Genomic DNA, 27,861 nt, shown 5'->3' on the forward strand with positions numbered 1-27,861 from the left:
TTCTACCATCAAATTGAACACATTTTTTAAACATCTACCTCTGTTTATAAGTCAACTTCTCTGTCATTGTACAATGGTAATTCATCAATCTTGGTTAGAATACCTCAGCCAACTAGGATACACTGTGAATTTTCTTTGTCATTAGCATCATAATTGCTATAGTTTACTGTCAAGTTTCCTATGCTCATATAGTTTAAGGAGTTCTACATAGCAGATTATGCCTATACACTTTAATTATGGGTCATTCTATCTGCAAGTCTCAATTTATTTCACAATAAATGTCTCTTTGTTTAAATGTATTCTTGCTTTGATCTCTCGGTTCATGGACCTTCTTTGTATCTATGTACATTACATAAGTACCAACCAATTATTTTCTTAGTTAATTCTTTGCCTTTCTCTAAGAATTGAAACCCAGTATTATTATGATATCAGACTGTCAATCAACAGGTCTATTGATCATAATCCTTCATTAAAAACAGTGCAACTTATTGGTGTAGCTGTATAATTGATAAATGTTGCTTTACTTGCAGTATTCAAAATCACCCTTATAATCTCCACTTATTGTGAGATTGACTCCAATTTGTTCACTATTTCTAACTATTCTTTGTGAGGACAGTTTTTATGAGTGTTTTGTGGGTTTCATGTAGTCTATCTTAAATTCATTGCAAGTGCTGTGCTTATAAGAAAAATGTAGAAACATCTAAGAACACAGATGATATATATATGAACTCAACAGTTTGTATGTAGCCCTCTCATCACTACAAATTTGCATTTACATTTGCACTTTTCACAACAATAAAGCCTCACACTTTCGCATTACATAAAAATTAAGTTTCATGCTGATGTCATCACTGAGTCAAACTTGCTTGGATTTCCAACATCCCCTTCGTCTCTGTCTTCCATGGAATGTGACATCTGGTGTCATTTATTAACTGATTGATGTATGCCTTCACAATGCAATTGTAACCATGCTGAGGTGTTCAAAGTAGGGTGACACTAAACCAGCTCCTTACTTCTCTAACAGTGTCCCGCAAAGTGAAATCTTATGGAGATATATTACTGTTAACATAGCTCCCTTTATCAAGTGCTGTTAGTGAGTCATTATTACATGCCATGATCTGTAGACTCAGAATAGATATTTTTCAAAGTAACTGTCATATAATAATTTTTAAGTTTGATGAATGCATGTCATTCTGAAACAGCTATATTATAGATCACTGAAAACTTCTCAGTATTCATAATTTTAAAAATTTTGCTGATGCATTAAAAATTTTTTTTTCAACATGGAACTCATAATTCACAATTTTTCTCATTGTGTGCATAGTTTAAACTTCAATTTTTGATAATTGCATACTTTTCTTAATTGATAACTTTAACATTCACAATATTCTATTGTAAAATGGTATTTGATGTTCTTAAATTGTTGATTCATTTAGAGATTTATTGAAATTCTACTATATTCCATGCATCCCCTTAAGACATACTATCAATATTCCTTTCACTCCTATAGTCTTTTTTATGGCCCTTTCTCTCATCTTTATCTTTATACTTGTCAAGGAATTGCTCAAGCCTTACTAAAGAATTTAATGAAATATGTTTACTTGCATATCTCTATTTCAAGTCATCTGCAAGTTTTATATATCATGCAGCCTCCCTGGCTAAACTCTAGAATAGAAACCAGATGATCTGTGTATATAATTTGTCAAATCTTGTGCCGAATCTCATATTCTTTCATCAGGATTTCTAGAGCAAAATGGAAGAATTGGTGTTAAGGTCAGTGTCATAAGAAGCATTTGCATAGTTTTACAATTCTAACAAGAATAGATTTCCACGACTCATCAGATTTCTTCATCAAATATCACTTTTAAATCAATAAATATAAGATAAAACTAGTCATTTCTTTTGAAGCTGTTCAAGATAGATTTCTGTGATGTTTAGATACTTCTTTAACAAAAATTATAGTTTCTGATTAAGATGTTATTTTATCTGAATTAATGAGCATTTTCTGATTTTTCTTTTGTTTTGAGCAAAAAATTCGCCACATGGAAGAGTCATTTTGGTTATTTAAGAATACACCAAAAACTGTTATATTTATGAGCTGATTCTTTATCAGTAAACAAATTGGATATATAAGTTTAATATACATATTGTTTATATTTAAATGAATCATATGTGTTACTGCTATTGCTTATAAGATTTCTTCAGTTAACTTGATTTAGTGCTCATGGATACTTTCTTTATTTATTTCCTAAGATTAATTCTAATATCACGCAACATGTATGGATGACTTGTGTTTTTTCTTAATGTAGATGTAATGAATTTTTGCTACGTATCTGTTTCTTTTTCTTTTTTACAATTGTATTTTTAAAAACAAGTTTTTCATTTGTTCTGATTTTCATTTGTTCTGATTTGCTACTTTTACTACAAGAACATTATTTATCTCTGAAATTCTGAGAAAATACTTTTTCTTTGATTGAATATGATGTGAAGCAATTTAGAAAGATGTATGTATGCTTGCATATATATACATATACATACACACACACACACACACACACACACACACACACACACACATACATACATATGTGTATATACATACACATGTACATACACACATACATATATACACACACACACACATATATATAGACATACACATACATGCTCAAACATGTATGTATATGTATGCGTATACACACACACAGCAGAATAAAGACAAACCAAATGTTGATATTTTGGTATTTTGATATATTTAATACAAGGTTTGATCAAAAAAGTATTGGGGCTGTTGCTATGGTAATGAACGAAAGGACACAGAACAAAGCTGCTTGGCACAGATTGACCTTGAACTCTGTTGTTTTTAGTAGTGCCTGGAAGTAAAGTGTGTAGTGTGTGGTTGTCTCACCACACCACAGAGGTACCATCAGTGACTATGGCAGGACAAAAAATGAGCAGAGAATCTGCAACAACAAGATTTCAAGACATTGAGATTTCAAAAGCAGAGAATCTGCATTGAGATTTTAAGATATCGATAAAATCTAAAAAAATGTGCTGAGGCAGCTGCTTGCTCTCCTGAAAAAGGAGTTTCAGGAACATTTCCCTCAATAGAAATGCCACTGGATAAAGTGTTTTCTTCAGAAGGGGATTACTTCAAAGGAGATTAAATGCTGAATTGATATGTGCTGTAGTTTTCCTTTTATAGAACCAGTTCCAATACTTTTTGATCAGACCTCGTACATGTGTTTCCAGTAGTTGTGCAAGACAATTCTTGCATAAAATTCTACCTTCCTTAGTCAAGTATTTCAAAATATAAATGGTAAGCAAAAAATTGTCCTATATATATAGCAGTTGTTGGAATAATTGCTAGAGGACCCACCTTTAAGCAGAAAGAAGAGGGAAAGTAGATGGAGAAAAGGTGAAGTTAGAGATGGGGAAAAGAGAAAGAAAGGAAAGGTATGAGTATGCAAGGGAAAGAAAAAGTAGAGATAAGAGGCTGAGGAGGGAAGAAAATTAAGTAAATAAGTAAACAGATAAATAAATGAGCGTGCATGATTAAATGGTTGATAAATCTAAATGGATAAAAATGGAGGAGGAGGAGGAAGAAAGAAGAAGGAGGGAAAGAAAAGGAAGAGGAGTGGGGAGAAAATAGAGGACATGCAGAAGGAGAAAATCAAAACAGGCTGAAGACAGGTAAAAGATTTGGCCGCTTGAGAAAAAGGATGAAAAGAAAAGAAAAAAAAAGAGAATAGGATGCCAAGTATAGAATTAATAGTAAGTAGTAAAGTTAGCCAATTTCTTGAAGGGGCAATGAAGAAAAGCTAAAATAGTACATACCATGTCAATTGGTGTGTTTGACCATGAATGTAATTCCAGTTACATACCACCAGAAGAAGAAGAAAAAAAAAGGCAGGTTAAATAAGGCTCACACACTTATACATCAGTAGATATACCTTCACATACATAAATGTACATATATCATCTTCATTGTCATCATTAAACATCCATTTTCCATGATGGCATGGGTTGGATGGTTTGACAGGAGCTGGAAAGCTGGAAAGCTGCACAAGGCTACATCTGTCTGTAGCTGGATACCCTTCCTAATGCTATCTACTTTACAGAGTATACTGGTTTCATTTCATGTGGCACCAACACAGGTGCTTTTTACGTGACACCAGCACAGATGCTTTTGGCAGGGCATCATCAAAAGCACTTTTTATGTGGCACCAGCACCAACAGGGTCTCTGAGTAGCTTGCAAGACAAAACTCTCTCAGCTGAAAGAGGGGGTGGAACCAAGGAAAGCAGTTGTATGCCAGTTGAGAAGTTAGAGTATAATAGAGGGACAGGGATAGTTGTCTTACTATTAAGGAGATACTTGACTACTGCAGTAAGACAATGAAAGAGAGGAAGAGGAGAGTTAAAGAGACAATCAGAGTGTGAGAGGGAAAGAAAAAAAGAGAGAGGGAGAGAAATAGATGGTGTTGGAGATGTATTAGTATAGTGGAGATAGAGGGGGATGTTCCATAAGAGTTTGAGGAGAGATGTTTAGAGATGAGAAGGACTTGATTGTATCAAGTGATGATGAGAGAAAATGGAGTGGCTGTGAGTGGGGTATGGCAGATATGTAAGGGTATGATGAGTGTGCAGATAGGCACATCAGGAAGAGTCAAGAGACCTGCAGTGGATGGGGATCATGCATGGTGGGGTATTGGGTAGATGGGCTGTAAGAGAGCTTTGACAGAGAATAGAGTGTATATGTGAGTGAGAAGGGTCATAGTCATATAGGACCAGCCTGTATATATGGATGGCCACGATTTTACTTAGCTTGAAGTGTCTTCTCAAGCACAGCAGACCACCAGAAGTCTCAGTCCCTTGTCATCTTTTCTGTGAGGCTCAACATCTGAAGATCATTTCTCACCACTTTGCCCCACATCTTCCTGGGCCTCCTTCCATGAGTTCCATCCACATTTAGCAATCAGCACTTTTTACATAGCTATCCTCATCCATGCGCATCTGTGACCATACCAGCACAGTCATCTCTCTTGCACATTACATTTGATACTTTGTACTCACAGTTTTTTTCTCCACACATTTGTGCTTTGCCATACATGTGCACTGACATTGCACATCTGACAGAATATGCTAGCTTCATTTTTTTTCTAGTCTTTGCATGTCCTCTGCATTCTGGATCCATCTCTCACTATTGTGCAGCATTGCGGTTTGTATATAAGCATCATACAACCTGCCTTTTGCTCTGAGAGACCTTTTGTTATCAACATGGGCATTAACTCTCTGAACTTTCTCTAACTGGTTCTTATTCTAGCGATTGCATTCAGAGGATCCTTTTGCATTGCAAATCAAGTCACCTAAGTAACAGAAGCTGTTTGCTACTTCCAAGGATCTTCCTGAACATTTGAGAGAATCTATTTCCCATGCGTCTGTTTCTGTTAATTGTTCCTGTGTATCTGCCATACATACAAATATATACATATGTGGACTCTCCTACTGTAGATGACAGATGAAGGTTCTGCAATTTCTTGCTGATCATCCTACATAGATGATCTGTTTATAGTAATATAATGTTTCGCTGCTCATTAGCTCACTCTCCTCAAAATTAACATTGCCTGTACAGGTGCACAGTGTGCCACACACCAGATGTCAAAGTAATTGCAGAACAATGTGAAGTGTTTTGCTCAAGAACACAATGCACTGCCTGGTCTGGGAATCACAATCACACAATTTTGAGTGCAACACTCCAGCCACTAGGTCATGTGTGTGTGTAAGTGTGTGTGTGTTTGCAGTGACATAACACGATGCTTGTAAACAAGGGTCACTGTCATACATTCTCCTGTGAAAAACATCTGGCCATGAGGGAATATTACTTTGCTTGGAAACAGGTGAAGGTTGACAAGAAGACATCCATTCATAGAAAATTTGCCTCATCAAATTCCATCTGACTCATGCACAGAAAAGTGGACAGTAAAATGATGATGATGATGAGGAGGAGGAGGAGGGTGTTGATATACACACACACGTATTCATTGATATAGTTTTTACAGCAGATTTTACATGTTAGTTTGGAGTAGATGAAACATTATCGAGGCATTGTTTAACTACCAGACATGAATATATGTACATTTGTTTTAATATATATATATATATATATATATATATATATATATATATTCACATTATATAAGACAACTAGGAAGAAGATAAGATGGTAGTGTTAGGGTGCTAGAGCAAATCTTAAGGAGCTAGATAGGATATGGGTAATGAACCAAGACGGGAAAGTTAATTCATGTTATATTTTCTTAATGTTTGATTAGTGTCAAAAGAGTCTCTTTGGTCAGGAGATATGTCATGTTATCAGTATAATTGTAAATATTTTGCCCAACTATAGCAATTAATGCTGATAGTACATGGAAATTGACCACACTTATTTTTTTCTAGAATGAGCTGATGATACCAAAATATCAATGTTTGATTAGCTGAATTCCTTTTTGAACTCCTCCCACAATTGATATGATCAAAGTGTACTCCTCCTAAAGTTTCTTAGGAATCAATTCTATAGGCAGTTGAGTTTTTCCTTTCAATGTTTCAGAATACTTGATGAAATCGCTGGTAAATTTTGGCATGTGTAATACATGAATAGCAAATAAATTACCATGCTATAGAAACATTTGTAACATGTATTAAACTGTCACTAGTCATTCATCTTCATTCATTATATTTCTTCAGTGCACACCATGTGTAACTAATGTTGTTATAATGATTGCAGTTGCAGAATACCTGATATCATTAAACAGTTGTGATTATGTTGCTTAATCTTGTAACTGGATCATGCGAGGGGGATGTTAATTTTTTCTACAGTGTCATGTTATCAGTAGCCATTTATATGCCAGAAGGTACTGAGCTAATAAAAGCATGATTGGCAAGATTCAATTCAGTTGATATATATGTACTTATCTGTATACATTTATGAATATATATACATTTATAAGTATAATATTAAGTATGTTATAGAAAGTATGGGGTATTTACAGAGTGTTCGTAGAGAGCCAATGTGAAATAATACAACGTAGAGGAAAATGAAAACGCAAATCCAAGGCAGTCAACCAAATTCCTGAACACATAAATGAAGATATTCAATCAATGTAATTGAATCATATATTTATACACATCAACATAATACATGCATGTATAGGCATAAAGATTCTCCGCAGATATCAAGATATCAAGGTTAAGAACAGTAAATAAAAAGGGTCCGAAAAATAGGAGGGTGTTCCATCTACAGCTGTTTCAGGGATACATTACTGGTCAGGGTAATGTACCTATTTTTTGGGTCCTTTTTATTTATATACATATTTATCCATACATATTTATATATATGTGCATATCCATGCACACATATACATAAGTGAAGAATGTTTATGGTATAATATTTATTCCATGGTTTATAATTATTTCAATAATGTGAGGCAATTATCACATAGCAAGTCTATACACACAGATGGTAATGACAATTTGGTCATGCATATCATGTAATGTATATTATATAATAGCACCAGCAGTTGTTTTTCAGAACTGATTCAATATATATTACAGAGAGACATTAGGCTGCTTGCTTAAGTGTGGGTCATTCAGATTTAATTAAAGTGGGTAGTAATATAATTTGAAATGATAACAAGATGAGAAAGGTCAGTCAAATGTATACAATGATATTATAATTAGGAATCAGTTAGTTTGAAGCCGATATAAATCATTCAAGTTGAAGTACTGTCTTGGAAACTGATTGAAATGTATCATGTGACATAAAAATGAATTGATCTAAATGACAGGCATATTGACTGCAGTTTGTATGCTAATATTGTAGGTATGTGCTTGCACATATAGACAGATAAGGCACATTTACTTATGTGTGATGTACAATAAAGTACACACACACAGAGGAAATTGTTCTCTATATAACTTCAGATAGCCACTGATCATTAAATGACACCTGGATTGTCTACTCTCTCCCTACATACTGCGTGTGTGTGTGTGCATGCGTGTACATATATGTATACATGTACATATGTGTATGAGTATATATGTATATCTATACATATATATATATATGCATGTCTATATATAGATATGTATTTATATATATATGCATGTCTATATATAGATATGTATTTATATATATATGTATGTATATATATACACATGAATGTATATACACGTGTAAGTTTATGTATGTATATATATATATACATATATATATATAGATATACATATATATATATGTATGTATATATACATATGTATGTATATATATATGTATATATGTGCATGTATAACTATGTATATATAGATATGTATGTATATATACATATGTATGTGTGTGTATGTATGTATGTATATATACATATGTATGTATACATACATACATACACACACATACATATGTATATATACATACATACATACACACACATATATATGTATATACATACACACACATATGTATATATACATAGTTATACATGCACATATATACATATATATATACATACATATGTATATATACATACATATATATATACATACATACATACATACATATATATACACACACATACATATGTATATATACATACATATCTATATATACATAGTTATACATGCACATATATACATATATATATACATACATATGTATATATACATACATGTATGTGTGTGTATATATATATATGTATATATATATATATATATATATATATATATATATATATATATATATATGCATGTATAACTATGTATATGTATATATGTAATATATATGTATAACTATGTATATATTTATGTGTGTATATATATATATATATATATATATATATAAAGTGAAGTATATTGCCACTTAAATGTGGCTGACCCCTAGGGGTGGATGTTACTGTTGCTTTTAGCCCCAGGAGGACATCTCCTCCAGCTGGCTTATCGACACACTTCTGTCTCCTGTTTGTTTTGCCGAGGGAAGTTATCCCTCTCATCGTGATCTGTAGCACGAATGGACTCGAGTTTCAGGGTTATTTCCCTTCATCAGCGTCCGATAGCCACCGATCTGCGATGAGAAAGCTAATTCTTGGCAAAACTTATGTATATCTCATCGCAGATCGGTGGCTATCGGACGCTGACGAAGGGAAATAACCCTGAAACTCGAGTCCGTTCGTGCTACAGATCACGATGAGAGGGATAACTTCCCTCGGCAAAACAAACAGGACACAGAAAGTGTGTTGATAAGCCAGCTGGAGGAGATGTCCTCCTGGGGCTAAAAGCAACAGTAACATCCACCCCTAGGGGTCAGCCACATTTAAGTGGCAATATACTTCACTTTATCGTGCAGTTACTGTTAATACCTCGTTTAGAGAATTAACATATATATATATATACTAGCTGACGTACCCGGTAATTCTTTGGAAAGCGGGGCTTATCCCTTGGTTCCGTTCTCATAATTGTTTCACCAATCCAATAACAACAATACAAAGTATGTAGCCCTTAAAATGGTGTTTGTGCATTTACAGAGAATACCAAGCTGTCTTACACGGGATCTTGATTTTAGGAATTCCCAATAAGTTGTGAATACCCAAATTGTGAAGTCAGTTATGTAATAACATGAAATTAGTTACCCAATAGTAAGAATTCAAATAAAGTAGCTCCGGAAAGGGCTTTAATGTGTTCCCAGAATATATAGAACTTAGGAGGAAATACTAATAAGGTATGTATACTAAAATCGTGAAGCATGTTATGTAATAACTGGTTAATCAGATATGAGATAATAACAATTCAAAGTAAATAACTCTGAAAAGGGCTTTTGTGCATTCCCAGAGAATATTACCCTCAGCAGCACTAGTATTGGTATATTTGTGAATAAGTCACTAACCAAAATAAGTGGATCTATTGCTTAGGAAAATACCATTTACTTGTTTAAGGGTTGTACTGGATAAATTGCAAAAATAACTCTAACAGTTCAAATACTAAGACATAAGCATACTTAATTTGATTTGTACCAAATGATTTAGGAAAATGAATGGGTTATTTCTTTTGGCTGTTAAACTCTGGGCGAATGGATGTTAAAATGAAATATATTAGATATATATAAGAATCCCCTCCAGAGGCCCTATTATCAATTTTTTTCAACAATTTGAGTATGCCATGAGGTTTCCAGACATGAGTTCTACTCACGTGTCAAGTTTCAACAAAAGTGATAAAACAATGTAGGAGGAGTTAGCTAACAACTCCACAAACACACCCACAGACATAATTTCCCACATATGTAGTAGATATGTGTGTGTGTGTATTTATTTATATGGTGCCATGAAAACATGCACCAGTTATGCCCCTTGAAGTAGTTGGAATGAGGAATGGCATGCAGGCAGAGAAACCATGCAAAAGCTGTGGCACTGGAGCAAAGCATGGTTCTCCAGCCTTTACATTCCTGTGAAATTACCTAATGCCCTAACACATACCAACATTGAGAGCAGACATGAAATGGTAGTGATGATGATAGTATATTATCTACAACAAGCAGACGCAGCCATGCACACACACATACACACACACTAACACAAATTCACATATGCTCATGCAGACACATATGCAAGTACTTTATATTTCTTATTATTTGCTAACTTAATAATAATAATCATTCATGTATTTTTTTTTTTTTTCTTATTTATCTGATTCGCTTGCTTCAGTTGAAGGATTTGCAATGTTCTTAATTCTGTTGTCTATCAAATCTTTCAAGGTCTATAACTATGACCTGGCGGCCGGAGTGTCCGCAGCAAAAGACGCATTGGTAAGCTCTAACAATAGATGATTGTAAACCTTCATACAGGTAGTTTGTAATGACTTGGCTATTGCATTGAACTTAATTTAGAAAGCTGATTTGGTGTGAAATATTTGTTATAAATTGGGATATTCCCCCCCTAATTTCTTCCTTTGTGTGTCAATTGTGTAGCACTTTATTTTGTTGGGTTTGTTTTCCATCCCTCTAATTTCTTTTCCTTTCCTTTTCTTCATAATTTCATTAAAAGTTAATGTATTTTGCATTTTTGACACTATTAAATTTAGTTTTTGTTTTTTTTTCTTACGCTTTTACTGTCTAGAAGATAGATTTATTTGTTTTCTTATCATCATAATCAGTATTATTACATTTATTATTATTTTTGTATTTGAATTATTTGTATTTCTCTTTTGTGGTAGAAGGTTATTTCTTTTTTGAATATCTAATCATTGTGCATTTAGATGTTTGTCTTTGAGATTAATGAAATTATTACTTTTATTAGCACTTTTAATCTTTGTGTGACTAACTTGGACAAAAAAAAAAAAAAAAAAAGAAACGTAAAAGAAATTAACGTCTACTTTGTGTACTTCATTACCAATACATTACTATTTCGCCCTCATGACTCTGAATAGTGAGAGGTGAAATTGATAGCTACAACCTATTTCAACTCTCAAAATCCCGACAATTTTATATAATGAATCAATAACATAAATATATAGCTTTATTATCATAGCTTCTTAACCCTTTTGTTACCATATTTCTGTTGAGATACTCTGTTTCTTTCAATTAATCTTAAATATAACAAAGAAATTAGTAAAATAACTTAGTTATTATTAAGCTAGTGTTAGGAACATAAATTGTGACTGGTTTAGTGGAAGATTTTAATTCAGAACTTTTGAAAATAAGACATTTGTGTTACAAAACCAGAGGCAGTTTCAGCCGGGTTGGTATCAAAAGGGTTAAAGTCATTCTGATCTCTCATTTTACTAAGTTCAATTACAAAGTAATCATAACTACCATAATAGATGCCTCATCAATTGCCTCTCAAGATTCAAACAGCTTATAATAAATATTTAGAAATGCCAGCTATGCCTGTTTCCAATAAGGTTTTAATCAAAGAGTTCTGAAAAATGCAAATTTGGACTGAATGGTAAATGGAACACAACATACACAGCTACTCTGCATCTAACATAAGCAAATATGGTATGGCAGTATAATGTTAAGTTTAAAAGTGATATACCTTGTGTGCTAGGTTTGTCAATCACATTTATATAGAATATAACAAGCACAGACATGGCTGTTTGGAAGAAGTTTGCTTTCCAACCACATGGTTCCAGGTTCAGTGCCACTGTTTGGCATCTTAGGGCAAATGTCTTCTATAATCCTAGACTAACTAAAGCCTTATGAGTTGGTTTTGTAGACAGCAACTGAAGGCAACCTGTTGTATATGTATATATCTATGTGTTTGTCATTGTGCTTGTTCCCCACCATTGCTTGACAACTAGTGCTGGTTTGTTTGTCTCCATAACATAGCAGTTGAGCAGAAGATACCTATAGGATAAGTACCAAACTTTAACAAAAACACAAGTACTGAGGTTGATTTATTCAGCTAAACCCTTTCAAGAGAGTGTCCCAGCATGGTCACAGTCCAATGGCTGAAACAATTAAAAGATAAAAAGTATATCGAATTATTTCAGTCTGTAAAAGCTTATTAAAATATGCTTTTAAACATGAATATTCATTCATCTACTGTAACTCAGCACTTTGCAAATGGCTTTAGTTTCAGTAGAACTAACTAGGGTTACTTAACTACTTTAATATCTCTTCACTTCAGTTATACGTTCTCTAATATATACTGCTGCTCTATAATAGCTACTACAGTATCTTTGCCAATTAGTTTCTCTTCACTCTCAGTAGTAACTGTCTACTCATAGTGGTCTTGTAATAAATATAAGCTGGCAAGCAATTAGCAAAAGTGATATGTCCTTAAATCATATTGTTTATAAAGTCTTGGGCAAACAATATATAACTTCAACTTGAAAACTGTTCAACTTTTGTGGGGGATTACTAAACTCTGTACAAAATATCCAGAGCAAATCACAAACACTGAAATATATTAAAACATTCTGCACAATATACATATCAGTTGTCAACTTGAATCACTTAGCACTCAATGCTGTTGATCAAATTTTAAACGAAGAATTTTTTATTTTCTTGATGCTTTTTTCAATTTCTTTTTCTATTTAATAAAAATTATAAGATTAGATAAATCTTATCATTTAATGTTGAAATAAGATTCATAGTTATTCTAAAATAAATTATAATTATCTGTTTATTTATATGAATTATTAGGAATAATTCAGAAATTATTAAAGCTTGAATTCTGTTTTTCTTTTTTGTAAAAGTTCAATTTTATAACATTTAACTGTTCAATCTACTCGTTTTTACTAATTAATGAAGCTATCTTGTTTATTTATCATGTAACATCTTAAACTGACTTAAACACAAGTTAAACATATAATGTTTTTTAGTTTCTTTTGCAAGATTGAAAAATTCAGCATATTAATGCAATTAGATTTAAAGATTTTTTTATATTTCATGAACTGCCATGTTTATGTGTGTGTGTGTGTGTGTGTGTGTGGTGGGGGCACACCTGCATGTGCGTGTTTAAATGCAGGCAATTACTTTGGAATACTTGTGGCTACAATATGGTTGTGCGATTAGAAAGTTTGATTCCATGTTTGATCCCACTGCAGAGCAGCACCTTGGGCAAGTATCTTTTACCATAGAGTCAGGGGGACCAGTGTCTTGTGGGTGAAGTTTGGTAGGTGGAAAATTTGTGAAAGCCCTTTGTGTGTGTGTGTATTTACTGGGTTGGAGGAAGCAATGTTCATAGCCTTCACAGACCCTCTTAGACCAGTGATGTTGATGTCATTAATGTTCCTCTTGAACTTTTTGTCAGTGAACATCTGTAGGGAAGATATGAGCAAGAAGGGAATCCATGATAACCAATGCTTTCAGAAGGACAGCCGAGACATAAATGATTAGTGTTGGGCCAGAGAAACTGGACACAATAAGGATGATGAGAAGAGAAATGAGTGGTGTAAAAGTATCTGAGTGGAAGCGACCTGAGCATATAACCATTGAGGTGGGCTTTTTCTGGATGTGGTCCAAGATGTTTGTGCATATGCTGTAGCAGTACTGTTCCAGATGTGAGAATAATGCTTTGTTATGGGCTTTGTAGTGTGGCTGAAGGCATGACATGACAATTCTTAAGTGTGCATAAAAATATATGGGGGCTCATTTTTATCAGTTACATACTTCTGCTATATAAACTTGTAAGTACTTGAGGAAAGCTCTTTTTGGATTCATCCCTCAGCTTTTGATCGCTAGCTGTAGCTATTTCACTTCACATCTGAAAAGCCATTAATGTTGAAAACATTGCATTCCATTTACAGATAAATCTAACATTTTACATCTAGTTCCCAAATAATCAGATTATTATTATTATTATTATTATTATTATTATTGAGTGCGAGAGCAGTGCATGCAGTCAAAATGGCACTGGGGTACAAATATATGAAACCCAATATACCCTTCATGACTACCTGTCTGATAAGGGTACATGCTAGGTACATGCATTACAGCTATATGTGTGTGACATGGGGATCTCATATCAAAATAAACAGTGCATGACTTTGCAGGTGGGGACCTAGTTAAAATTTTCTTCAGGTCAAGTATGTTATCTTATGCAAAAGGTTCACGAATAAGGGTTGTTTAAGGATGAATGAAACATCCATATTTTCCAGAGGTGAATTATTCACATCCCAAAGAATTCCTCTCAGCACATGGTTATGATGCTCCCCCCACTAGTCCTGTTTGTGATAGCAATGTGCATATCATCAGCCACTAAGAGACATGCTCAATTGATTATGGTCAAGCAACTGACAAGTAAATATGTGGTATTGAGCAGAATATTTGCTGTAGCCTATCTTTTACAACAAAACAAAGCACGTACATTTTAACACTTCCAATCGGTTAAGATCAGAACCTAAGAGACCCACTGCCTGGAACTACATCAGGGCATTTATTATTATTATTATTATTATTGAGTGAAAGAGCAGTGCATGCCATCAAAGTGACACTGGGGTCAAATATACAAAGCCCAGTATACCCATCATGACTACCCATCGGATAAAGGTACACCAGGCACGTGCATCACAACTACGTGTATGACATGGTGAACTTATATCAAGATAAACAGCGCATGACCTTGCAGATCATTGCTTTGCAATGATGTGATTCCATGTTTGATCCTAGTACACAGCAGCACCTTGGGCAAGTGTTTTTTTTATCATAGACTCAGAGAGACCAGTGTCTTGTGAGTAAAGTTTAGTAGGTGGAAAGTTTGTGAAAGCTTCTTGTGTGTGTTTGTATGTGTGTTTTACTTATTGCATTGGGGAATGAAGCAATGCTCATAGCCTTCACAGGCCCTTGTCTCTCTGTCACACTCTAACCTTTCATTATCTGGCACAAGATCACTTCCTCCGATGCCACCACCCCACTCTCTAAGGATCTTTGTCTTGTATGTTACTTGGTGACCCTGCCAGTGCTGGTGTCACATAAAAAGCATCCAGTTCACACTGCAAAGTGGTTGGCATTTGGAAGGGCATCCAGGTATAACAAAAAAAAAAAAACATGCCAGAATTGACCTCACCTGTGCTGGTGCCACGTAAAAAGCACTCAGTCTACTCTGCGGAATGGTTGGTGTTAGGAAGGGCATAAAAACCATACCAAAACAGACATCGAAGCATGGTGCAGTCTTCTGCCTAGCCAGCTCCTGTCAAACCACCCGACCCATGCCAGCATGAAAAGCAGACTTTAAATGATGACGATAATGATAATAACTTTTAGTTTAGTGTAATGCCATATCACATTTTTATAGTATGATACTTTGTTCATGAACACAAGGCATAACAGACAATCAGAATGTCTTAAAATCTGTAAAGGCATGTTAACTTGTCAGTTTATGCCCCTAATGCCATCACCATCATGTGATTCATGTCGACATAGCAATATAGCAACCTTAACACTTGTTATATTGCAGGATGGTCTTTTTTAACTTTTCCTGCCAAGTAACCAAATGCACTATATACTTGTTCTTCACTTCAGCTTTATTATTATTCTTATTTTAGTGTCCTTTGCCTGAATTCTTTCGTCACACATCCTATGACCTCTTCCAGTGACTCTCCATCTCACATACGTGTCTCCTCCTGTCCTGTTTGGTCCAGTCTGTCTTTCTGTAATTTCAGACAAATACACTAAAATAAGAATAATAATAATAAAGCTGAAGTGAAGAACAAGTTTATAGTACATGTAGTTATTTGGCAAAAAAAAAAAAAAAATGACCATCCTGAAATATAACAACATCTGATTCAACACAAGATTTCACATCAGGAATCTTGCAAAACAAATACATAAACGTAACCTTAACGCTGTTTGCACGCAGTAAATATGCATCTTTTCTCTTTTGTTTAACATGACTTGGCAGAGATTGTGCAATAACTTGCACAAGAATAGTTTGACTTTCTATTAGAGATTATGTTACTGTCTTTTTACAATAGGATATTTGATTAAAGAAGAGCTGTAACAGATGTTCTGTCAATTAGAGACCTATTCTACTTTTGCACTCTGTACCTCCCACTTCTTGTTCTCCAAACTTTATAGTTTTGTTTGTATGGTTCATGTTTTTTGAGCCAGGATGAACACTTACATATTTCTGTGTGTGTGTGCATGTGCACATGGGTATATGTGGGGTGCAGGCATAGCTAATAAATGAGGAAGAGGACAGCTGTAAGAGCTAAGTGAGAAATCTGGAAGGTGTGAAAGAAAAAGATTCTTTCACACCTTCCAGATTTCTCACTTAGCTTGGCAGAAAACAAGATGTCAAGTATATCAGGAAACAAGATAAGAATAAGAATGAAGAGTCAGTGTTAGGTGAAAGAGTGTAGCATACTGGTAGCGAGTTCCCCTCTCCTGTATACAGGGAGAAGTGATAATGTCTGCCCCTATCCAATATGTTAGGCTTTAACAAACAGGATAGATGATATTCTATACAACAGAACTGTTCCAACCTTTATCATCATGGTGAAATGGACATTTACGATGATGATGATGATGATACAGGCTACATTGGATTTATGTATTCATGTGAAGTAGTAGATTCTAACTGTTACCAATTGTTTTTATCACCTCTCTATCTTTGGTTATCCTTTAAAACTAACATTGTTTGTATAGCATGCATCAAAGTTTTATTACATTTACAATTTTCTAAAAGATATTTTGAATCATTAACATTATAAGAAAATGTTATTATAATATCTGTACTTACTGTTTGTTTTTTGCTTTTTTTAAGGAATATGTAGATGTGAGGTGTGTGTGTGTGTGTATATATATATATATATATATATATACATACATATTCCTTAATATATATATATATATATATATATATATATATAGTATATTGCCACTTAAGTGTGGCTGACCCCTAGGGGTGGATGTTACTGTTGCTTTTAGCCCCAGGAGGACATCTCCTCCAGCTGGCTTATCGACACAGTCGTGTGTCGATAAGCCAGCTGGAGGAGATGTCCTCCTGGGGCTAAAAGCAACAGTAACATCCACCCCTAGGGGTCAGCCACACTTAAGTGGCAATATACTACACTTTATCGTGCAGTTACTGTTAATACTTCATTTAGAGAATTAACATTGCTTATATATATATATATATATATATATATATATATACATACATATTCCTTATATATATATATATATATATATATACATATTCCTTAATATATATATATATATATATATATATATATATATATATATATATATACATATTCCTTAATATATATATATATATATATATATATATATATATATATATATATATATATATATATATATATATATATATACATATTCCTTAATATATATATATATATATATACATATTCCTTAATATATATATATATATATATATATATATATATATATATATATATATACATACATATTCCTTAATATATATATATATATATATATATACATACATATTCCTTAATATATATATATATATATATTCCTTAAAATATATATATATATTGTAAATATTATATTCCTTGCTATCAATTTACAACTAGGATAACAAATTGTCATCCATTCTCTCATAAGTATATGTAATCGATTTATAACAAGTGAATATAAATAGTTTATGAATTATACAAAGAAATTTGAAGTATCAGTTTAAAGCAAGCTATTCCATATAAATTGGTTTGTATCATGTCTAATATATGTCCATTTTATAATTCAAATAAAAGGTTAATTTCTATTCTGCTTGTATAGTTACACTTTTTTCTTGATACATATTAAAGCGAAGTTTGTATATTAAACTAAAAATAAAATATATTCTAGATACCTTACACATCTGTGATGGTTCATCTGTCATGTACATAAACATTTTGGTTCACTTGAAAATTTTCCTACTAGCTAGCAAGTCATCGCCTATCAACTATCAGCTCTTCTGTTACTTCAATAGCGTCTCCTCTGAGATTTCCAAATTTAGACTTTATGTCCCCACCCCATCACCACTGTTATCCTATGTATAAACAAGCCTTTACATCAGTGGTTCCATATGGCTCCTGAGGATACATATAAGATTTTTGAGGATCCATGCAATTAAATAGTAAATTGGGGATTCACAATAGTATTTTAAGGGCCCCTGAAAAAAGTTTGGTTTAAATGTATTATTGGTGTGTATTGCAAGAAACAGCCAGGTTTCTTTCTCTAACATTTTTCAAAGTTCTACCTACACAAGTTAATGTGTGAAAAACAAAATGGGAATTTTGAAAGAAGTTTCTATAAAACTAGTTTTAAAACATTGAATGGTTATGGGAGTCCACTAGAATAAAAAAAGTAATCAAAGGCGTCCATAGATAAAAATGGTTGAGAACCCCTGCATGGTTGTTCAAGCTATTAGAAATGTCAGCTAAATCTTCAAATTTGGAGGAGTTGCTCCCCTGTCAAATGCAGACGTAGGATTAAGAAAATTCCTATCATGGCTCTTGTGGTTCCAGACTCATCTCACTACATGGCAATTTGAGAAAATACCATAGTCTCATATTGACCCAATCCTTATGAGTAAATTTGAATTGACAGAAATTGTGTAGAAAACAGTTTGAAGGATTGTATTTTTTTTTAGGTCCTACACTTAATTTTTTTCCTAATTTAACACAAGCACCTGGTTCTTGGGTGCCATTAGCAGAGAACATTTTGATTCAAACATTCAAAGTCTCTGATTTAAGAAAAACCCACAAGTTTTACATTCCTCCTTGAGGTCAGAAATGCTGTCTTCCCTCCTGTGTAAGCCATTAAAACTGATTTTAAATGGAGTAATAAAATAGTTGACAGTAGGCAAGTAGTTGTTGAAAATAGGACTATAACTGATTTTTAATGAATTTTCCATTAGCTTTTGAAGTTTGTGGGTCTTATTACTTATTGTATTTTTACAAGTCTCAGCATACCCAGAGTAGAATAATTTGCATGTATATTTTTTTTCACAAATAAGCAATTGAACATGAAGATTCTGTACAGTACAATAAGATTGTTGTGATGATTTATTGAGTAGCATGCAGAAGTTGAGATTTAATAATAGCAATAATAATAATGATCTTTTACTTCAAACCAGCAACAAACATGACAAAAATAGACCAAATAACTGTTGATAATATGTATTGAACATATTAGTGGGGCATATTTTCAATATGATATATTTCTGTTTCTGTTCTTACCTATGGTTCAGATCTATTGGTGATTGTCAGCATTCACTCCAGTGCCACTGGACTGGCTCCCGTGCAGGTGGCACGTAAAAAACACCTTTGAGCGTGGCCGTTGCCAGTACTGTGTGACTGGCCCTCGAGCCGGTGGCACGTAAAAGCACTTACTACACTCTCGGAGTGGTTGACATTAGGAAAGGCATCCAGCTGTAGAAACTCTGCCAGATCAGATTGGAGCCTGGTGCAGCCTTCTGGCTTGCCAGTCCTCAGTCAAATCATCCAACACATGCTAGCATGGAAAGCGGACGTTAAGCAATGATGATGATGAAACCACTGTATAGAAATAATTTTATAGTTACCTTTATGTATACAAAGTCTTGCAAACACACACACACACAGTTCCTCTGCCTGCCTATCTGTCTCACACCTACATAGATGAAGTTAAACTTTCAGTGATTGGGGACACGTATAGATCCTCCAGTTAATAATTAAACAATCATATATCTATAAATATCATTTATACTTGCTCATCTTGTGATTCCCTTTCACACATTCGGACCTTAGTTTTTCCTCTTTTTTTCTTTCTTTTTTTCTCCACCAGATTTATGATGCTAGTGATTTCACCTTGTTGTGTTCAGAATCCAATCGAAACGGAGAGCATTGGGTTGGTGGTGATTTCATATCTGTTGATAGGGTAGTTGTCTGGAATAACGAAGGGAAAGGCTACCTGTATAAGCTCCCTACCAAGTAAGTAGAGTTTCTGTTTGAGTATATTCTGTGTCCCAACTTGTTTTTCTTCATGTAATTCATCTTTTCTTTGGCATCAGTTGAAGACATATTGCAGTATCAGTTCATACTATGATGATTTACTTTTGTATTCAATAACTATAATTCTTTAGATCTTTCTTCTTTTGTTATATTCACTTATATATGTAAGAACGACCGTGCGAACTCAAAAAAGGAGAAATGGTGACGAATGGAAAAACAGGACTCCTTTTATTTATAATATGTCACACAGTCGAACACAAAATATATATCAAATATGATATACAAATAATGTTATACTTCGATAACATTAGTGATTTCGTAAATACCAGTAATGAAGACTATAGAAGACAACCGATAGAAGATGAATAACAGAATTATTTATTGTGGCATTAAAATGTATGTCTGTGTGTGAGTGTGAATGCAACATATAAAAACATAATAAAAGACAGGCCGTCGTACAAAGAAAAGAGTGTGTGTAAGTGATACATGTATGTGTATGTGAGATATTACAGCAGATAGAAAGAGTCAGTAACACGTGAGCATTTATACCAGTTCTTGAATACACAATTGGAAGAGTCTGTATGTGAAAGAAGTTGAGGCTGTGTGTGGCAGAGCGATCACTAGTTGTGATGTTGGCTTCCATGCCGGGCCGGGCTCTTGAGGACAGACATTCGTCGCTGGCTGAAACTCTTGTCTGTTTATTTATTGTGGTGAAGCTGAGTCTCCAAACAGAATCGAAGAGAGAGAGAGATGTGCCGCGGTGGTTTGGATTGGTGTACATAGGAAGTCGTGTTGACTATGGTTGGAGATGCTGGTGGCGAAAACGAATGCTTGGTAGTAGTCGTAGAATCGTGTTGCTGATGTGGCGACGGCGGTGGTAATCTTGGCTGGATGAAACTGTTGATGTTGTCGCTGGAATTGCTGCTGCTGCTGTCGTGTGGTACACGGAACAGGTCTCTTAAGAGATCTGAACCGAGACGGATTTTGCCGCTGAATTAAAGCATTTTATAGTTGATGGTAGGCTCACCAGACATCAGAAAAATACTCTATCACGTGACCTTATTAGGGGCCGTGATTGGTTAGTTTGCGTTCTGGCGGGAACGGTTCGAAGAAGTTGCCGCTTCGAATAATAATCAGTCACGTGATGACAAGGAATGTGTTTTCCGCTACGCCCGCGCTTGTTTATATTTAAATGAGAAGATTGTATGTAATGGCAATAGTAGTTTTGTATCTAATGGCGATAGGTAGTTTCACTACACACACACACACACACACACACATATATATATATATATATATATATATATATATATATATAAACTGAGATTAATTCATTGATTTGATAGTTTGCTAACAGCATGACTAAAACTTTAAATCTTCTGTCAGTTATGGTATCACTGAATAACATAAATCTATTTTGCATTATTGATAAAAATCCCTCTTTCTCTCTTGCTTCACAGTTGTCAGAAGCACACTGAGTTATAAAAGCAATTACTCATATTAAAAAACACCTAACCCATGCTAACATGCAAAAACTTAACATAAAGATGTATTAGATGTATGACATTGATTTCCTTGGAGCAGTTTCAATTTTTGTAGGGGAGAGGTATTAATTGATGGAACCAACCACAATATATTAGCAATATTGAAATTATTATGGAAAATCATTTTTCTTTCTAATAATTACATTGTGAAGTTATGGAAAATAGGAATCTGCTGTTACAGTTTACTCTCTGATCAATCCTTATCAAATGATCTCTGGTCAACTCTAATCAAAGGCATACTAAATGATTTTTTTTTTTTTACTGGTATGCAGTTTTTATTTGACTATTTTATCCAAATTCAATCATACAATCACCTTTTCTATTTCACATAATTATTTTTAGTGCACCACAGCTGGCCTAGCCTAGATCGCATGACTAAATGTATTAAAATATTTAACTTTCACAATATACTTTGGTGTTAGGAAGAGAATTCAACCATAGGACCATGCCAAAACTGAGACATTTTATTCAAGATGTGGTCCTTAACCTGTCTAGGAGGATTGTAACTTCAATAAGGACTCACTGAGATCCTGTCAAACTATCCAAACCGTGCCAGTGTGGAGAGTGGATGTAAAATATTCATGATGATGTTGATGAGGATACATTAAAAAGAAATATAATTTTAAAATGTAAAACAGTGATGGAAAGATGGAGAGGAAGAAATAGTTTTAAATGTAATTTTTAAAAAATTAAGAGCATGCTATTATATTTAATCTATATTATATGAACATAATATCTATTATTTCCATACAAAATAAAATAAGTTTAAGGGTTGTGCTTTTCATATTTCCAAAGTTTATAAAGTAAATACCAGCTAGTGATATATTGGAACTAATCTATTTAATGATATCTATCTTGATAGATTAGATAAATAAATAATTATTGTTTTCCAAGAAATGATGACTTTTTTTTAATTATGATTTTTTTATAATTTAAAGAAAAAGAAATAAAAATGCATTGTAAAAATTTATTCCATTATATATTTTATATACTGATAACACTGATATGAAGATTTGTATCACACTTTCTGTTTACAGTTCAACATAGTAAAAAAATAAAGCAGAAATAATGTTGAGGAAACAAAATTTAGATTATCTAGCTTGAGTTTCTGGAAACAACAGTACAAAAGCCATGTGATGAAAAATAAATTTACATACATATGTAGTTAACTTTGGCATGTTGACAGTGGAATCAATTATACAGGACTGTAGTGCAAGCACTTAACACAATGCACGTTAATTCTTGATTTGGCTGACATAATAATGTTGAACAAAATTGACAGTTAAACATAGAAATAACTAATATGACTATTTTCTGAGAATCTCTGAAGATCCTGATTTAATTTTTGTTAATTATTTTATTTATTTTCTACTGTATTTGCATTACACATTCCAATGTCTATTGGGTGATATCTCTCTTAATGCTGCTAATGTTATGCTTTTTTTTTTTACCTGTTTCAACTTAAATATAATATTTTATTTCATTTTCTTTCTTTTTTTTTTGTTATTGACAGAAACATATGTATTATTTATGATAACTTTGGTTAGAATTAATTATTCAGCAATTGGCTGTAAAGGAAAACAAATTTGACAATTGTTAACAGTATACAGTTTTATGTTTTGTTTATTTTTTTCACATCCTTTCTTAGTATTTTTTAACACTGATCTAACTTGCATTTTTACAGTGTTTCTTATTTGCTATACTTGTTGAAAGGATTTCCTTGGTTTTGTTTTAAAAGGAAGTTTGGCTCATTATTTCAATATATTTTATGGAAGTCTTTTAACTAATTCTTTATAAACTAAGACTCCCACATAAAGCTGTTCCTGGATCTACACATATATCACTAAGGAAGGTTGAAAAAAAAAAAAAAAAGGAAAAAATGAGAAAAGAATTTTCACAAAAAGGGAAATAAATAAAAGAAATGTTTTTGAAATTAAACTAATGAAAGCAAAAATATTGAATATTTAGATTCTCCAAAAGAAATTTTTAAAATTTTCATAAAAAAGTGCATCTTACCTCCCAAAGAAAGTGGGGAACAGCTTAAATATGAATGCCAAAGTAGGTAAAAAGTTATATATATATATATATATATATATATATATATATATATATATATATATATATATATATCATTCCTAGTCATTTCAAGAATACTGGAATGATCTTTGCTCTTCTATTTTTCTATATCTGATTTGTTGACTTGATTCTTGTTAACTTTTTTTCTAATTTGATATTGTTTTCAGGCTTAATTTTTGTTGTAATTATTATGAATTTGAACTGCTTGCTTCTACTCTTTTTTTTTTTTTTTTAAATAAGAATGAAAATTTTTTTTTGGTTTTACTGCATGAGGATAAACATATTTGTATTGCTGTATGATTTTTTTAAAAAACTTATTAGTCTGGAATTTTTTACTTGTTGTTTGCACCAATCTATAACACATTTTGTATTGTATGTACACCACAACTCATTTTAGTTAATATATATATCAGTCAAGTCTCACCTCTACCACTTCATTTCTACTCCATGTAGCATTTTGTGTGAGAGAAAAACTCTATAACTTTAAACTCAGAAGAAATGGTGTAATCTGGAGAAAAGGAATTATTTCCTCATTATTTTATCACTTTTAGCATTCAGTCTTCTGGTGATTGTGTATTTTTGTGGTAGGGAAGATCATCACAGTTTAGAAGGTAGCAACAATGCCAGGAATGAATAAATGTCAAGAGGATTTTGTTTAGAGTTCTACAAGAAATCTGTCTCAGTTTGTGTGTGTGTGTGTGTGTGTGTGTTGCAATATTTATTTCGGTTCTTTATATGTTGAATGTGTTCAACATATATTCATAGTCTCATGTGCATTTTTTTGAAACCAAGTCAGTTACTAGTGACTGACTTTTAGTTAAAGCCAATATTGAAGGTAGATTGAGAAAATTTATTAAGAATATAATTTTAAACTATAGAGGCTAGTTTGATTTTAGGCTCAATTAGTTTTTTTATTTAAATTAAAAAAAAATTGATGGTACTCCAAAATATATTCAAAGATAAACATCTCAGTGGTGGCAAAAATTTAAACATAGAATATATCCAGTATATATTTCTTTTTTGTTTTGTAATTTTTTTTTTAAGAGCAAGGAATAACACACCTAATAATAATCAGAAATGAACAACAAAGTAAAAATTTATATCCTTTCACTTACATTGCATTGTACCCTTTGGTGAAAGCAGATTGCTTTTTAATTTATAAGAATAGCTTAATTTTAAAATTCAATTTCTATTATGTGATCTTAAGAAAAGAAAAAAAAAAGAATCAAACACAATTGAAAGCTTAAAGACTAGCCATTGCTGAAGTGTGTTCCATTAATCTATATAGAAGTTACCTGCTATTTTCAAGAGGTGGTCAATTATAACTTTTCATGTATTATTTAAAAAAATATCTTAATATATTTTGTGAGAAATAGTGTCATTGGTTATATTCCTAACAAACCAACCATTCATTTAATGGCAAAATAGCAGTACCTGTTTTTCAAAGGGCCAGCCATATCAAATTCTGTGTCACACTCAGTCTACCTGAGAGCTATGTTAAGGGTACATGTGTCTGAGTGCTCAACCACTTGCATGTTAATTTCCTGAGCAGGCTGTTCTGTTGATTGGATCAATTGGAACCCTTGTCATCGTAATCATTGGAGTGCCAATTTTTTTTTATATGATGGAGTATGTGACAAGGAGCATTTGTACAACTTGTGCAGAACAAACACCAAAAAGCATTTTTATTTGAAAGTACCAACTTATTAATTTTCTTACCAATGTGTACATTGCCAAAAAGTACTCAGTATACGCATGACAGGCCTCTGTGTATTTTTCTACATACTTTTTTTTAACTCATAAAGCATTGATTACCCAAAAGTTATGGCTGAAGATACATTACATGCCCAAAGTATTGTCATGTGGTTGCAAAGCAACACAACCATTCCTAAGAATTCCAGGATATTAATTACTCCAAAATAACTGAAATGTGTTTTTGGTTCTGACTGATGTTGAGATTATGAGATTTTAATTAGTAAACATAGGATGGCAAGTATGCTAAGTATTCATTAGATTTATTCACTTAAATAGTAAAAGACAAAAATATTCTTGCATTTCTTCACCAATCTCTCTGGAAAAAAATACCTCTTTGTACACATATTCACAGTCATTTCTAAATCTTCAGGAGTGATTAGATAAGCATGCAAGTCACGAAATTCTCATACAATATCATCACAGTAGAAAGATTGCATATCTAAAATGTATATATTCACAAATAGGAGTAGCAAGACAATTTTAAATGTAATCTGTTTACCTACTTAGAAAGCTTGATGACAGTCTCTTTTTCAAGTTGAAATAGCTGTAGCATAATATGTTTTTAATATATTTTTCAACATCAAAATTCTCTTGTTTACTTAAACTTCATATTGGTTGTTATTTGAGGTCTTTTGGTTAAACATTTTCTTAATACTAAAGCTGATGCTACAAGAAAACAAGTTAGCTTTAAACTATTGAAATATCTTAAATTCAACAGTAGTTTGCTTTATATAAATAAATAAATAAATGAGGACTCATTATGCATATTATTTTCTAGTAGAATTCTTACTGAATACATCAGGCACAGTACTTATGAGGTTTAGTTGAAGGACTACTTCATATGGTCACAAGTTCAAGCTTTATTGCAACCACTGTGTTTGTATATTTAGCTAAGACATAAAACTTAGTTTTCACCTTTCTACATGATTGTGAAATAACTTGTATTTCACAGTCATTGTCGATTGGCCATGCTGTTGTAAAAATAAATTCTCCAGCAATATGCAGATGTTTAAATTTGTAAAAATGTATATAATTTATGATAGCATATAAAAAAAAAATAATTATAAATAATTTTAACAAAACTATCAAGAGAAACATGATCCAGGCTTTGTTTCTGTTTAGTATATAATCAAAATTTGTTCCTAAGCAATTCTTTATTCATCATATCAATCAGCATTTCTTAAAATCTACCTCACTGATTATCTAAATATCTCATTAGCAGTATGACTTTTTAAAAAAAATAAAAATCTCAAACATTCATCAAGCTTATCTTTATTTTTTTGATTTAGAGAAAACCATTATAACTATGCGATCCAGTCTATTTAGTATTGTTCATTCTATTTTTTTTTTTCAAGTCTACTAAAAGGAAAGGCACTGAGCAGGTAAGGAAACTTCTTGATTGGGTCTATATCACTATCACTCTGTTCTTCTCATTTCTTCGCTCCTGTTCAATAGCTTTCTTTGAAATGACTTGCGATTTTTCTGGATGTGTGCAGCATTGCTCAAAAGTGTCTAGCTTTTGAAACAAGATGTTTTAAAGGGGTCAGCCCTTGTTGTGGTACTATAGGCACTTGTTTGATGAGGAGGAGGTGGTGGAGGATAGCAGAAGAGGTAATAATAATATTTATAATTATTTATTAGTAATAATAATGAATGATATTAATTGTAGTAATATTACTATTAGCAAAAATAGTAATAATGGTTATTTTCTATAATAATAATAATAATAATAATAATAATAATAATAATAACACTTTAAATTGGGTTTAAATCTTTGGCAAGTTCTTCATTTCATTATGGAAAAAGGTTTCTAACAAATATATTCTAACATTTTTCAAGTTTAATGATTTTTTTTTTTTTAAAGTTCAATTAGTATAAAAAGTTTTTCTTTTCTGTTGCTCAGTAGTTGTGAGATGAGAGTAGAACAAGCTGAAGTGTGTGTGTGTGTGTGTGTGCATCTTCTGTTAAGATATCTATACCACCACATGGATTATACTCTATGTAAGGCAAAAGGAGGCATTACTTTTCATTAACTGATGTAGG

The 27,861-nt window shown here is 32.7% G+C and overlaps 1 protein-coding gene across 4 annotated transcripts in view; it reads left to right on the forward strand.

Moving 5' to 3' along the window:
• The window catches only part of LOC106880060 (WD repeat-containing protein 7), a 100,407-nt gene that overhangs the window by 35,454 nt on the left and 37,092 nt on the right, over window positions 1-27,861 (forward strand). Inside the window, exons 8-10 of one of the 4 annotated variants that reach the window (XM_052968709.2) lie at window positions 10,794-10,844; window positions 20,277-20,422; window positions 27,174-27,200. In XM_052968709.2, coding sequence (XP_052824669.2) covers window positions 10,794-10,844; window positions 20,277-20,422; window positions 27,174-27,200 — 224 coding nt within the window. The remainder of the gene's footprint in view (window positions 1-10,793; window positions 10,845-20,276; window positions 20,423-27,173; window positions 27,201-27,861) is intronic. The other 3 variants (XM_052968710.2, XM_052968711.2, XM_089354106.1) reach the window with 3 other exon arrangements.

Source organism: Octopus bimaculoides, chromosome 6 (assembly GCF_046866305.1).
Source record: "Octopus bimaculoides isolate indiv1 chromosome 6, ASM4686630v1, whole genome shotgun sequence".
NCBI classification, from domain to species: Eukaryota; Metazoa; Mollusca; class Cephalopoda; order Octopoda; family Octopodidae; genus Octopus; species Octopus bimaculoides.